The sequence below is a fragment of the Macrobrachium nipponense genome, chromosome 15, assembly GCF_015104395.2.
Source record: "Macrobrachium nipponense isolate FS-2020 chromosome 15, ASM1510439v2, whole genome shotgun sequence".
NCBI lineage: Eukaryota > Metazoa > Arthropoda > Malacostraca > Decapoda > Palaemonidae > Macrobrachium > Macrobrachium nipponense.
In genome coordinates, this window is record NC_087208.1 from 22,399,577 (window position 1) to 22,416,111 (window position 16,535).

The following is a 16,535-nucleotide window of genomic DNA, read 5'->3' on the forward strand; positions in this document are numbered from 1 at the left end:
AGCCTTCACACACAGCTCATCATGGAAAGATATACACAACGAACTCGACCGAATTCACCAACTGCTGACAAACAATGGGTATGCAGATCAAAAGTATCGAAGCAGCAATAAAAAAGAAAATGGACGAATTTTACCAACCCAACACGATGGCGAAAAAAACAAGGAGAACTTGATTATTTACCATCGTGTACATTATGGGTCTGCATACAAGGAGGATTGCTGCACAATACGCGGGATAATAAACAGAGGCGTAACCCCAAAAGCCCCTTACCATAAAATAAGCCTCAGGATATATAGTAAGCCCAACCTTGTAGCAGCCTTAATAATGAAGAACAGCACCGCTCCGGGGGGACCGAAGGAGATGTGCACGAATGTAGTTTACAAATTTACTTGTCCAGAGGAGGTGTGTAAACCTCACAGCCAAAACTACATCGGGCACATACAACGATCCTTCGGAGACGTCTGCTGGCTCATAGAAATCAAGAGGCCATCCATCAACATTACATAGATGTTTATGATAGAAAGCCATCTCTACAAGAGCTCATAGAAGGCACCCAGGTCGTGCACAGAGAAAACAACTACGGTCGCCTCTTAATAACGGAAGCGGTGAGCATCGCTATTCAGAAGCCGACCTTGAACGTCCAACAAGAATCGGACCATGTACTCCCCTCCAGCAGGAGAAGGAATACCTAAGCCAACAGGGACCAGACAGCGCGCCCCAATCCACCGAGAACATCGCGCCCCTTGGAAGGCATGAGAAGACCCAGCGTCTCAGCGAAAGTCAAGTAACATCCTTACTCAGGTCGCTGAGCACCCCGCCCCAACACGAATCAGCAACTGTTAACCAACGTAGACCATTTTGGACATACACACACACACACACTCAATTTAAATCATACACATTTATGTATAAACAGAAATTATCACTTGTACCTTTATGCATGCTATAAAATATATACAATATATTTGTACTCCCGTATTTAGATTTCTATATTCATTTTTCATTCCTGTATGCAATTTTTGTAAATTTTTTTTTTATCTAAAACCAACATGTAACATATTAAATTTTAAACATACATTTAAGGAAACTCTACCACTGGATGGATTTTGATTTTGAATATTATTTAACCACTTAGTTTTAAACTTCACTCTTATTGTCACAGTACATATGTCCTTATGTTCTTTGTAACTAAACAACGTCCTTAAGCTGTTAATCCGTAGACTAACAGTACCCATACCTCAAGGTCATACCTCCCACACGATGAGATAAATAGGCCGAAAAGGTCAGAGTGTAAGTCAGTAGTCGCTCCTGATAATGCCATAAGGCGAAACAGCTGTCGTGACAAAATTCAATAAATGGAAGAAGGAAGTCTGCGTATTTTCACCAGAAATTGACGAACGAGAATCGGAAAAAAACTTCGTCGGTATGAAGATACCTGCAAGAAACTTATTGATGCCACTAAAGCAATTGCTTTTAATGAAAATTATATATATATATATATATCTATATATATATATTATATATTATATATATATTTATGTTATGTATGTATGTATATATCTAAATCTATATATATATATATATATATTTATGTATCTATTTCGCATAATATGTATGTCTTACGTTTATTTTATATCTATATACTAGCTGTAACCGGCCATGCATTGCTGTGGCTCAGTCTGTGGAGAGGAAAGAAAAGAGAAAGCTCCTTTCTCTTACTCTCTCTTTCTCTCTCCAAACATCACTGTCTCTCGCTTTTCTCACCAATACCAACTCTCTCTCTCTCTCTCTCTCTCTCTCTCTCTCTCTCTCTCTCTCTCTCTCTCTCTCTTTTCTTCTTTCTTCTTCCTAACACCCTTTCTATTCTCTCTCACTTTCTCTCCCTCTCATTCTCTCTCTGTCAACCCCCTTCTCAAACTCCACCCTCTTTGATGTCATTGATGTTTACCCTATAGTATTCTTTTCCAAATGATAAGTCATATGTGTACAGATATTATATATGATAAATTCATAAAGTAACTAAGTCTACGGGTATAACCAGCCCTGTTTCACGGACAGAACCAGCTGCGTTTCAGGAATCCCTTCTCACCCCACCCCTTCAGAGGGGGAGAGGTAGGATGAAACTCCTAAACGATATACAAACCCTCGGTCCTTTGCATAAGGAATTACTTTTAGCGTAGGCTGGAATACAGCCATTAAATTCTTGAACGAGGTGGTTAGGCAGTAACTACTGCCTGAGCAAATGTGTTCCTAAGATAAAAAGCCTTGAACCTAGCCATGGTGCCCTGTTCCATGAGTTGTATGAGAGAAGTTATGTTGGTGGCAGAAACACACCTTTTATGTTCTTGTTAATATCTCTCATGTGCTGAGGATGGTTGGGAGCATTGTCAAGAATCAGCAGACTTTTGAAGGGAAAGTTGTTTTCCCTATAATATTCCTTCACTTCTGGAATAAAGTAATGCGCAAACCAGTTTTCAACTAGGAGTGCAGTCATCCATGCTTTTTTATTATGCCGGTAATGCACAGCAACCGTATGTTTGCTGATTCTTACTAATGCCCTCAGATTTATGGAGAGACAAATCACGAATGGCTTGAGTTTATACCCAGCCACATTTCCCCCAAGCAGAAGAGTCAGTCGATCTTTGTATGCCATAAACCCAGGCATCATTTTTGCCTCTGTGAATGTAGGACCATTCAGGCATCTGCTTCCAATACAGCTCTGTTTCTTTGAAGATTTGATCCAGTAATTACCCTTCATCAACAATTATATTATGCAATGCATCCTGAAATTTGTTGGCTCCTTCGGCATCAGCGCTTGCTGCTTCACTGCCAATTTTCATACTTTGGAAACCATTGTGTGGGTATCATCGTAGTTTTACTTTAGTTCCTTGACAAGCAAGTGTGTCTGTTTAATTGGTGAAGAGGCTGAGTGGTATATGCTTTTGTATCTGGTCCTCTATCCACATGACCATTAATATTGCTTCCTTTCTTCCGAAGGACCTGATCTCTTCTTTATTATAATCGTGGAATGAATTTAAGCAGTCTCCACACATAACAAATGAAACTTCTAAATATAACAACTATTATGTATGAAAATCCCAATATTTCTCTTAACACACATAAAGTAAATGTTTTAAAGATAATTTTATTGACGCTACTCACTGTAGACCTACTTATGTTACTCCAGGTGGTTGTTGCACCAACACTAATGATACGTCACTCATGCTCCCCTCACACGTTGATATCAGTGGGTGCATTCTACTTGTGTATATACGTAGTACATATTTACATGTTTTCAGCGTTGAGTTGCAAAAGCAATCAAATAGGACTATTTCAGATTTTTTGCTTGCTTTGGAAGCAGTTTTAATGTTATGACATTTTTTTTCATTTTTTAAATTTAACTTTTAAACTGAGGTTTGATAACGTCCTCGTTATGGTCAAATGCTTCAGCAATGTGTGAATAAAGTTTTGAAAATGTTTCATAACAGTTTTTTCTGAAATTTGGCTGTGACATTTTCTTAGTTTTAAAATATAGATTTCACTGTTATGAAACATATTATTGTATGCAATAATTGTGTTTGGAGATTGAAATAGTAGATAAATATGGAGCATGCTAGGTTGCCAGTTAGTAAATTTTGAACAAAATCGAGCATCACTGTACATGTGAATTTGGATTGTTGTTAAATTACCTGCAACTGTTCTGTAGTTATGTTTTGCTGACAGGGAACCAGAGATAACACAAGATCTATTACTGCAAGTTGAAGAAAGGGATAATGAAGCAGCACTGTCAAACAAGGAAGAAATGGAGACAGAAGAAATTAAACCAAAACAAGAAAAGGGCACAAAAGAGGAAGAAAAAGCTAAAGGTAAGGCAGTTTGTGAGAAGAAAATTCCATGTGCATATACTATATGCTAATTCTTTAGTTTAGGGAGGAATGATTGTTCTGAAATATGTATGTAGGGGCCTTGGACCAAAGAAAACCAATATTGTTGAAATTATGTCATCCATAGGGCTGTATAGATGTAGTATTACTAAAACCAGTTGCCTGTATGTAATACTATAGAGAAAAGTAACTTTTGTGTTTGCACCAAATTTTATTTTAATACTGCCACACAGGTTCCTGATTTATACCACCACCAGGCTCCTGTTACAAAACATTACAGTCATAACCATTTCCTATTTAACCTTATTAACCACATTCCACCTCATGTAGACCAGTTTCAAAATGTCATTTCCATAATCTGTACACAGTACAAAGACCTTTTTTGTTCTTGTTTTTTCGACATATTAATGCTCAGGTATTTTTACTTCAGTGCATGTGTGGGAAAAAATGCCCTCTTGAAAGCCTTTTTGTAAAGGTATCCACAAAATAGAAGGCCTCACTTTGGAATGAGAGACTAGTGGAACGAACGGATACATATTCAGTGGACACTCCTGCAAAGAGCTGAGAAAGAACAGGTTGAAGTGCTGGACTTGTACAAAGTACAATACGTACTTCAAATTGCTGTCTGCAGTAATTTGTGTGAATATTCAGTGCTTGATATTGTTTGGAAAAATTAGTAATATTTATACACTTTTACTGAGATTTGGAATTCATAGGGAGGATTTGAGAAATTCACCAGTAGAAAATTCACATTTGATTAAAAGAAACTTCAACTATATGGAAGAGGATCCAGATCCAGCCAACTACAACTTAACCAAACCTTTGATTGATCTTGAATTTTGCAAAATTTTATTTCAGGCTAATCTATTATATATGAGCATTAGACAGAACACATTTTTATATCTCCCATTGAAGTTATTAATGAAATAAAATTAATGTAAACATGATACAGTTAATTTAATAATGAAAAAAAAATGTTTAAAACTAGTTTATATTATATGGGAACCCATTTTCTTGTGAATCTCTGCTCCACATTCTCCCTTGTTTTTTTTAAAAGGACACTGATATTTTTATTTTTATAGGAAAATGCCATTTAACTATGTTTATTCATTACCTAAGTGTTCATACCTTAGTTTTTTTTATTATGCTTTAACTTTGCAACTTAGAAAAATAGCAAAAATACAGTCCTGTAACAAATTATTTTAGTTTGGCGTTCTACAAAAGTGCTTAAATTGTTTATTTGATCTTTTTCTTTTAGTATAAGAAAAGAAAGGTGTTTAGATTATTGCTAAGTTCATATATTCAGTGTAGGGCTTATGCCTGGGCAGGAATACTAGAGATAGCCCTTTTAGATTACAGGCTACAAAGTTTACAGACAGAACTTTCATATGAAATATTAAAGGAGTATGGTCCCTTACAGATGCATTTTTGTATATGTAACTTACCCAGTAATTACATAGCTTATAGTTTTCCATGTACAGCAGCCCAAACTCAAATTTCACGGGTAGCACTTCAGTTGCTCAGTGTAGTCATACTGCCGCCTCCTGACGGCAGTATATTAGGAACGATGTAGCTAATCACCTCATTCTGTTTTCTGCCTTGCTCGACTTAACACTGAGTGCTTACAGCAGCTTGTTTTTATTTACCGGTTGTACCACCAGATTTCGGTAGTGTTACACAACCACTGGAATGCATATTTCATAGCCTTCTAGCAGGATGAGTCTCTTCTTTTGTTTATTATTATTATTTTAATTCTGATTTTCATCAAGCTGGCTACTTGCAGTCGATGAGAATAGTTTTGTCTTCTTAAAATAATTCTTGGATGTTACACTATCCGTTTAGGCCATAACTTTTGCATTTATGATTTGCTTACCGGCTCAAGCTATGTGCAAGTCGCTGGTTAATAATTGCCTTAAAAGTAGTTTTTGAATGTAACGCCATTCAATTAGAACAAATTCTTTTGCATTTATGATTTGCTTACTGGGATTGGGGTACATGCAAGTCCCCAGTTAATAATTACCTTAATAGTAATTCTTGCATGTTGCATAATTCCATTAAGCTGAACTTTGCTTTTGGGATTTGTTTACCAGCCATAGGCTATTTGCAGGTCGCCGATAAATAATTACCTTAAAGTAATTTGTGAATGTTAAGACATTTATTAGGCCAAACATTTGCAATTAGGCCAAAACCTCGTGTTTTGTTCATTGAGCCTTGGATACTTCAGAGAACTGAAAAGAGTAAGGAGAGAAATGTTAATATTGGCTGCTGTGGGCTTTAGGCAGAAACATTCTCGTCAGTTGAGTATCGACTACTGGTTCTTACTTCATCAGTATTTTGGAATGTTACAGAGAAGGCTTACATGACCTCGGTGTACAAAGGTATGTTCCTGGTGTCACGCAATCATGAACATTCCACATACCGGGTGTTTCGAAATTAGAGCCCCCCCCCTCCTCCTCCTCAGAAAAATGAAGTTTTCTGCTATAGCCTATCTCCAAATACATTATCTTAAGTTTCTATTAAGCTATTTTTCAATTTACATTTCTTGTATTTTCAGACTGAGTGACAGAGTTAGATACAGCGATGGCTAATGACTCGGAGGAAATCAGATGGATTGACTGAATCCGGGCTATAACCTTCAGAGAGGCCAGGGATGCTGGTGCATCCTTCATTTCACATTCCTGGATAACTAAATACATTAAAAGAGATGAATCCTTTGTTAAAAGAAACTGGAACTGAAAATCCATATGACTGTCATCGTGAAAAGAGTGAGAATCTTGGAAGGCCTGTAGTCCTTTCTCAGGAATCAAAAGACATTATAGCTGAGGCAGTGGGTAGACCAAGAAAGTCTTTATGTAAATTGGCGCTTGAACTAGAAACAAAAAGGGGAAAGAAGAGAAGTTATCAGCAAGCCCAACATCACTCAGCAACAGAGAGAAGACCGTGCATGGTTTTGTGGTTCATTTCTTAAAGATTGGGATGAAGCTGACTTTCTCCATGTTGCCGCATCAGTTGAATTCTTCATTTACACAGTCAGGAAGCCAAATCATAAAAATGACATCATTTGGGCTGCAAAGTTGAATGATATCAGCGATGACATGTGCTATCGCCAAGTTGTGAAATTTCCTAAATGTTTGGGAATTTTTCTTAGTTTCACAGCCAAATGGTTAATGTGGATCATCAAAGAAAAAGGACAGTCATGGAATGGTGAATACTTCAGAGAAGCTGTGCTTCCTGGTGGAGTATTTCCTTTCCTCAAAGATCCTGAAAATGTGTTATCTGTTGAAGAGGTCACATTTTTGCATGATAAGGGACCATATTTCAAGGCTCTTCAGACACAGGAGCAGCTTCGAAACAGTAGTATCGATTTCTTCTCGTCAAGTGAATTTCCAGGTAGCTCCCCTGACCTGAATGTGTATGAAAACATTGGTAGTATCTTAAAGGATCATGTTGAAGCACGCACAGTGAACTATGATGGTATACCAAGCCTTGACGACCTGCAAAGAGAGGTGACCTAAGTGCTCAGGGAAATGGAGTTTGAGTCTCAGCCTTTTTGCGATTTGCTGAAATCATACCCCTCAAGAACAGGCTGTGGTACAGGCAGATGGAAGCCACACAAAATATTAAATACTCAAGAGAGGAACTTAAATAAATACCTGCTCTGAATTACTTTTGTTTTTGTCCATATCAATTTTAGTTTATACTGTAGAGGGGGGACTGTAATTTTGAAACACCCTGTATTAGCTCCCAGCTTCCACCTCGCTTGGCGAACTGCAGCGCAGGCCACTGAGTCCAGTAGTGGGGCATGTAATCGATTACTGGATTCGATTACTTTGAATTCCTGAAAATTCTTGTAATGATTTCTTTTTGAGTAATGGGTTATTTGTACAAGCAGTGTTTTACGTTACTATTGGAGTCGGATTTGCGGTGATACTTTAATATGAAAACTACTTGTTGATATCAAATTACAGGCGGCCAGCAGTTAATGGTGCAACTGCTTAGCAGAGAATCGGTTTTACAGCTATCGTAAAATATATTTATTAAAAAAATAAGGTATTTTAAGGTATTTTTATGGCACAATTTGTTATATCTAACGAGTACATACAGTTGTAGAAATGCCGTGCAGACCACAAAGGTTATGCAAATATTATTGGGTATTAGGGTAAAATATATGCCCGTGACACTGTTCTATGCTGAAAATATCGAGTTAAATAAGTGCAAATTTAGCTATGGATGTATCGATTTATAAATGTTCATGCTTTTATGTTTAAAATGTGTATGAAAGTATTACATATAGGGTATTTTTATTTCTGCACTTAAATATGATACACAGGCAGCTTTTGAAACTGCCCTTCACATTATCAAAAAGGATGTATTTTCATGTTCGTTCTTGTGAGCCGTTGCCGCCTGCTGCTCTTCCGAAAATATTGAGTTAGAAAAAGTGCAAATTTAGCCATCAATGTGTCGATTTTTTAAATGTTCATGCTTTTCTGTTTAAAATGTGTATGAAAATTTATTGCATATAGGGTATATTTATTTCTGCAAATAAATATGATACAAAGGCAGCTTTTGAAACTGCCCTTCACATTATCAAAAGGATGTTTGTTCATGAAACTTACCTGACAGATATATATATAGCTGTATTTTCTGAAGTCCGACAGAATTTAAAAATTCGCGGCACACGCAGTGGGCGGCCAGGTGGTAGTACCCATTCCGCCGCTGGGAGGCGGATATCAGGAACTATTCCATTTTCATATTCATATTTTTTTCTGTCGCCGGTCGGTAAACAACTGTTTACAGACCCCTCCGCCTAGGATTTTGAAAAACTTCATTAGCCACTTAAGTATCCTAATTATTCTTTCGATTATTAACTTGGATTTGTGGCTAGGCATACGCTATCGTAGATTTTGTCATTGCATTTGATGTCTGAAGCTAGTTAGCCTAGTTTCAGACTTTGTTGTCTGCACGGTAAGGTGAGGCTACCGGAACTTTCGGTAGACACTCGCTTAGATATATGACGTTTACATGTTTTCTTTGCATAAGGTAATTAGTGTAATGTGTGACTGATTACGGAAGAAGGAGGATCATTTACGCATTTTAGAGCGTGTTAGAATCCGGAGTTTTCTTCCACAGTAAACAGAAGTTAGAAATAATGAACCTTCTAACCTCCTGTAGATTTTATTTTGCCTAACCCTGTGGTATGGCTTACGGGCCTAGTAGAAGTGTCTGCTAGAGGATTACATCAAGTAATCTTAGGCTAAAGTGCTCGCTCTCCAATCAGTGTTGTGAAGTGTAGTTAGCCCCTTGTGTTGTGGAGGGGGCGTCAGATCGGCCCCATAATGCCTCTAGGCCTGGACCTCTGTCGGACTCCCATGACTCAGGGAGAGGGCATGTCGAAAGCCGCAAGAGGGTTACGGGGGCTCCCACCGATCTGGCGTCCCTTCGGCCCAGAAACCTGTTGACGCTTCCCAGGCTGCTAAAGATCGTGCACGTGCACGAATCTTGAAGGATTGCTTCTCGTCCTCCGAGGGCCATCCTCCCCACACAGGGGTTGGAGTTCTCGGAAGGACTCGCGCCCCCTAAAGAAGCTTGAGAGAAGAGACGCTTCACGTCCTCTCTCTCGTCACGAGAGGATGAAAGAGTAAAGAGACCACATTTTCCCTTTTAGAAGAATGCACTGGCTCTTTTTCTAAGGGACATTTAAGGAGGCTCATTCATCTTGCCAGAAGAGTGATTTGAGCCTCCTGCGATGTGAACGCTCATGTATATATCATTTATACATATTAAGGAGGCTCATTCATCTTGCCAGAAGAGTGATTTGAGCCCTCTCTGCGAGTTGACCGCTCATGTATACATCATTTTATACATATTAAGGAGGCTCATTCATCTTGCCAGAAGAAGTGATTTGAGCCTCCTGCGAGTGAACGCTCATGTATACATCATTTATACATATTTTAAAGAGGCTCATTCATCTTGCCAGAAGAGTGATTTGAGCCTCCTTGCGATTGTGAACGCTCATGTATATGAACGCTCATGTATATATCACTTATACATTATTAAGGAGGTTCATTCATCTTGCCAGAAGAAGTGATTTGAGCCTCCTGCGAGTGAACGCTCATGAAGTAGAGCTGTTTCAACCTCGCTAGCATTCCAAAAGAATTTGGTAATCAAGGACATATTCGTCTCCTCTCCTCATGGCGCTCCGTATACGTTAGTAAGTTCGCTTTACTGTCTGAAAAAGGCAAGCTGATAAGTTTGACGGCCGGCAAGCTGCTTTGCACAGTCAAACAACTTATGTCTCTGGTCGGCATAGGAAGGGCAATTTAGACGTGAGGAAGCGTTTGGAGGTGCTCGACGTCCTATAAGTAGAGACATTCTCCAGGACGCTCGGCAAGCACCTTGCGGAAGACGAAAGCCATACGTCTTCCTTTAGTGTTCACACTCTTCAGGACATCGTGGCGGCTCTCCATGGAGACTCGCATGAGGACAGTCCCTTAAAAATATTCAATGTCATACGCAAAACGCGGTCGTCATAACATTGAGATGTGGCAAGGTCGCTCGCCAGGACGCCTCTTGGCGGGCCTTGCATGCATCAAGGCGCTCAACGAGTTCCTCTCTGAAACGTCGTTCAGAAGACTTGGTGTCTCTGCTCAGACACGCTCGTAGCTAGCAGGACGTTTTTTGAGGACGCTCAGCAGGACGCTTTCCAGGACGCTAAGCAGGACGCTTAGCAGGACGCTTTTCAGACGCTCGGCAGGACGCTTTCAGGACGCTCAGCAGGACGCTTTCCAGCACGCTTTTGAAGGACCGCTCAGCAGGACGCTTTGGTGGACATTCGCCAGGACGCTTCGGTGGAAGCTCGGCAGGACGCTTTGCGAGAGAAAGACTTGTTGAAGGCGTCTTATTGCTGTTGAGGACATTTCTTTACAGAAATTTTTAAAAAGGATTCGGAGTTAGCGGAGAGACATACCCGAATTTTTTCTTCGATCTCTCTTTCCTCTTCATCGATTTCTTTGAGAATCGGGAAGATTATATACCTTGGATTCCTGGGTGATTTTCGGTCATGTTAAAGGGTTTCCCTATTAGCAAAGTGCTAATAGTTTTGTCAAGTCAGGACGTTTTTCCCCATTGTCATTTAAGTGGGGGAGGGACCCCTCATAAATGGGGTAGTTCTCATTGACATAGATTTTAACGTTTTTATCGTTTAAGCGGATAAACTCATTAACAAATTTCGGAAGAGCTCTCATTCATTTTCAGAGGCTCATCCGGGGTTAAGAGAAAGACTTGTAGACCATCCAGGAAGTCTTTTGTCCAATATCATAAGAACATTGAACGGTCTTTTTTCGATCCTCGGTTCTCTCTTGATGATCTCTATTCGAATATTACTCCCTTTTCTTGGAAAAGAGTCTTGGCAAAGAGTCAAGGAGTTCTTTTAAAAGTCTCGTTCATTAGAACGTGGACAGTCGTTTTCCTTTCTTCTCTCTTCCTCGTCGAGGAAAGATGTAGTAGAGAATTCGATGTTCAAATTACTTACAATACTTACGTAGTTATCTTTCGCGTCATTTTTGCTAACGCATGGGTCAAGTCATATACGCAATATCGTATTTACCTCTGCGGATAGAAGCCGAAAGAACTGTTGTTTCTAATGTATTTATTTGACACTCCCTTCAACCTTCCAAGAGTTTTCAGAGTAAGAAAACAACTTCTTCAGGTATTGTTACGACAACACCACTCAGCTTCTGTATTTAGCGAATTCTGTTTCGTTTAAATAGGTCTGCTGGAGAGTTTCCTTTTGCTCGATAATATCATACCTATTCCTCGTAAAGGGAGTAGCTGTCAACTCAGGCAGATAGTATTCTGTTCACCATTGAAGCTTTTCTTCGAGGAAGACTTCTCCTTCACTCTTTTTGATAGAGATCGAAGGTGGTCGATCTCCAATCCTTATTTGTTTTCTTGAAGGAAAGAATTTAGGATGGAGATCGTTGTTCAGAATACTATAAATATACTAGTATATTAACCTCGGCGACATGATTCTACTAAGCAGTTGAATTGTCCGAGGGGTAGGCGCATATCCTAGTTATTCTACGGATTGCGACTTAGACGAGAAGTATTCTAATTGAACTGCAACACCAACTCAGCTTCTGTATTTAGCGAATTTTGTTTCGTTTAAATATGCCTGCTTGAGAGTTCCCTTTTGCGTCGTAATTTCATACTATCCCTTCGTAAAAGGAGTAGCTGGCAACTCAGGCACATAGTGCGAGACGATGATCAAGGCTGCTGTTACTGTGATGTGTGATCTACGCAGTACGGCTAGCTCGGTGTCATGCGCGGTTGGTTACGTCTCTCTCCCTTGCGGGAATGGCTGAATAAAACCGTCTCTCTGCCCTACAATCATGGATTTTAGCCTCGGGTTGAGGAAATTTCTAGTAATCTTGAATGATCATACCTGCCGTTTACTTAGAAAATTTCAACTAGATATCTCTTATACTTTGTTAGGTGCGGGGTTACTGCACGGTAACATTCGGTACGAATCTACCGCGGCATAGCACTATAATAATGCTCTCCTGCTTATGCAAAGCGCAGCCTTATTTGGGGAAGGAAGCAGGCTGAGTGAGGGAATGGATGAGTTTGCTGGGGACCATTTCCTCGCTGGAGAAGCTTGTTTACCTGAATAAACAGCAATTTCAGACCTCTACAAATTTTCCTCACGAAGAAATTGGAATAACATCAAAGATCTTGTAATTCTAATTTTCTCTCAACGGCTTGAGGATCACCTCGGGTGATAGCGAGAGGGTGCCAGACATCCGAACAGAGAAACAGATGTTCTGGCACATTGTCTGAAAGAATGGAAGCCAATTGGTCGGCTCTTCCCATTCCTCGAAGGGTGAGTTTTGGATCGAGTGGCCCAAATCATCTCGGATAATTTCTCAGCTCTTCATAGCTCGAGAAGAGAGAATTGGTTATGGGCTTGGGCACGGAACGTAACGATCCTCAAGAGGTTCGTTAAACTAGTGCACGTCCGTGCGGGTCTTCTCGATCGAAGGCAACAACTACTGACGTCTGAGTAATCCTCACTTAGAAGTATGTCGAAAGTGAGGAGAGACTGAGGGCGTCCTTTCGTTAAGTTTTTTCGTAATATTGAAGACGAAGGAGCTTCCTCTTAAGTTGTTCCCTTATTCATGATCCTAGAGGATTAGCTTTAGTCGCCACATGTTGGCCTCTAAGAGGTTGGATTCACAGAGGTCAGGTAATTCAGAGAATTGTCCAAAGACCCTTCCGAGAGAATCGAATCGGTGTAATCTAACATCGTCACTTAGTGAAGTATCTAATATCTCTCCTCTCTGAGTCTGAAGGCGTTCAGACTATCGAGAAGCGATAAGATCTTCAAGATTAATGGCAGTCTCTTGGCCAAGGCAGAGCAGTGCTGCCTATTTTCAGTTTTCAATCGGAGGGGGCCGTTTCTGGAGATAGTGAAGGGAAATGACTGTTCCTCCACCTCGACCTCTGTGAATTTCGTTATGGTTCTATCTTTCCGTATGAAGTATGAGATAAGATAGAAGTCCTAACTATTGTAGAATATGCAAATATGTTGTTGACGGCCTCTAGGCTCAGAGATCCCCCCCCCCTCGGTTCTGTCAAAACAACAAACCGCTTCACGATCTTGGAGGTCTGTGGAGATCTTGAAATTCTCTGGATCAAAGGTTCGGCATGGAACTTAGACGTAGTCTGAGTTTCTGATGCCAAAAGCATTTCGAACCTATCCTTTCTGCGAACTTAATACACGTGACCAGAAAGGCTAATATTCTAACCGCTCTAGCCACGGCAAGGAGGGTTAGTGAGGTTTTAGCCATCATCAGAGGTTTTGGCTTTAAAGGACATAATGGTCTGTCCTCTAAGCCTTCCGTTCTTGATAAGAACGAAAACCTGTCTAACCCTTGACCCGAAGGCTTGGAGACCAAGGGTATGGCACAAATTATTGGGCAAGGGCATTAGAGAGTCCTGTGCCCTGTAGGGTCTCTCAAGTTTTATCTTGATAAAAACTATAGAAAGTCAGGTCAAACGGACAATCTGCGGTGTTCCGTAAAAAGACCAAACTGGTTCATGTCAAGAAACACCCTGGCATTATAGCCAAGGAGTTCTTTTAAGAGGTCTCATTCATTATGTTTGCATAAAGATTTGAGATATTTTCTTAATATCAATGCTCAAGAGATGAGGGCGCGGCCTCTTTAGCGAAGCAACTGGGTTCGCTTCACACTCCCGACAATCTGCGGTGTTCCGTAAAAAGACCAGACTGGTTCATGTCCAAGAACACCCTGGCATTATAGCCGAAGGAGTTCTTTTTAAGAGGTCTCATTTCATTATGTTTGCATAAAGATTTGAGATTTTTTCTTAATATGAATGCTCAAGAGGTGAGGGCGCGGCCTCGGAAGCATTTCAACAGAGCATGACACTCAGTAACATCCTGAGTGCCACGCTTTAGCGAAGCAACTCTGTTCGCTTCACACTCCCGACGGGATGTGAAGACGACATTTCAGATCCGTAAGTCGCTAGGACCATACATATCCGTAGATATATTATTGGGTGCAGGAAGCAACACGAATCCTATCCTATAGAGGGATTCAGCTATATAAAAGGGATAGGTGTGCTTTTAACTTGAAGGGTTGGTCGCTTGAGGCGCGTTCCTTTTCTTTAGCCTAGAAGTTATGGAACTAACTTTGATAGGTTAGGTCAGGTGGTGGTTTTAGCTTCGGTGCCCTCAGAAGTATGGTCATATGGGTCTAGTCACATTGTGGTCACGCCCCCGTTGACAGATCATCTAGAGCGCACCAGCATTACAGGTCTCTACCTCGCTGGCAACTCTAGTAACGCAGAAGCAGACTTTGGTGACAGTAATCACGAAGTCGGCTATGCTAACAGGTCAGGAACCAAGATGTATATCATCTACTTAATTTAGTTTCCCAAAAATCCTATTCTGTCTCTTCCCACCATCCGAAGGTGGGATTCAGCTATATATATCTGTCAGGTAAGTTTCATGAACAAAATGTTATTGTTATAATACAATTAAGTTTGTTCATACTTACCTGGCAGATATATATAATTAAAGTGCCCACCCACCTCCCTAGGAGACAGTGGCACTGATAAAATATGATAGAAAATGGGAATAGTTCTGATATCCGCCTCCCAGCGGCGGGAATGGGTACTACCACCTGACCGCCCACTGCGTGTGCCGCGAATTTTTAAATTCTGTCGGACTTCAGAAAATACAGCTATATATATATCTGCCAGGTAAGTATGAACAAACTTAATTGTATTATAACAATAACATATTTTCATGTTCGTTCTTGTGAGCTGTTGCCGCCTGCTGCTCTTCCGAAAATATCGAGTTAGAAAAAGTGCAAATTTAGCCATCAATTGTCGATTTTTTAAATGTTCATGCTTTTCTGTTTAGAATGTGTATGAAAATTTATTGCATATAGGGTATATTTATTTCTGCAAATAAATATGATAAAAAGGCAGCTTTTGAAACTGCCCTTCACATTATCAAAAAGGATGTATTTTCATGTTCATTCTTGTGAGCCGCCAGCTTGCCGCACCTCCGAAAATATCCAGTTAAAAAAATGCAAATTTAGCAATCGATGTGTCTATTTTATAAATGTTCATGCTTTTGTTTAAAATTTGTATGAAAATATAGTACGTATAGGGTATTTTTATTTTAGTACATAAATATGATACAAATCAAGGCAGCCTTTGTAACTGCCCTCCACATTATCAGAGGATGTTTTTACATGTTCCTTCTTGTCCGCTGCTGTTCTGAAAAATACATTTACAAAGACTCCACGTGGTTATATTTTATTAATTTGGGAGCTAATTATAACTCATTTTGTTAATGAAACTTCAGCTTTTTGTTATAACTTTTCATACTTTTATGTTTAAAATGTGTATGAAAATGTATTACAGTGGACCCCCCCGTATTTGCGTTCTCCGGATTCACGGACTCACACATTTGCGAATTTCTCTTGGGAACATTTCCCCACATTATTCGTGGAAAATTCACCTATTTGTGGTATTTTTCTATGAGAAATGCCCACAAATTCCTGTTTTTTTTTTTATCATAAAATGCATTTTTTTTTTATAAAATTGTTAAAAAAACCAGGTATAAAAATTTTTAGTGGTTTTTTCTTGAGTTTTAACTAATAAAATAGGAGGTTTTAAGCATTTTTATACGGGTTCCAACTATTCACGGGGGAGTCTGGTACGCATCCCCCGCAAATACGGGGGGACCACTGTACACAGTATTTTTTTTATTTTTGTACATAAATATGATACAGTGGCAGTATGCATGTTCATTTGAAGAAGAGAATAGGTTGTTCAGTCGTGCCTGAACAATAAAATTTTTATTTATATCAATAAATCATGTTTTTATAACAAATTATACTTACAATTGTTGCATAAATTGATTGAAAAGACAAAACTTGCCTATACATTCAATTTTGCAACACTGCAATTTGTTTGTTTTTCCATGGGATAGGAAAACAAAATATAACTGTGCAACTCGGTCGATTTTTTGCTTTGTTACGCGAGCAAAAAATTGAGGTAGGACCGTACGAGCTCGAGATGCTGCTGCTACATAGATGGCATAGTGATGAAAATTA

The 16,535-nt window shown here is 39.6% G+C and overlaps 1 protein-coding gene across 1 annotated transcript in view; it reads left to right on the forward strand.

The window, feature by feature from the left end:
- Positions 1-16,535, forward strand: part of LOC135226636 (putative male-specific lethal-3 protein-like 2) — a 247,616-nt gene that overhangs the window by 188,019 nt on the left and 43,062 nt on the right. Inside the window, exon 7 of the mRNA XM_064266350.1 lies at positions 3,725-3,867. Within this exon, the coding sequence (XP_064122420.1) occupies positions 3,725-3,867 (143 nt within the window). The remainder of the gene's footprint in view (positions 1-3,724; positions 3,868-16,535) is intronic.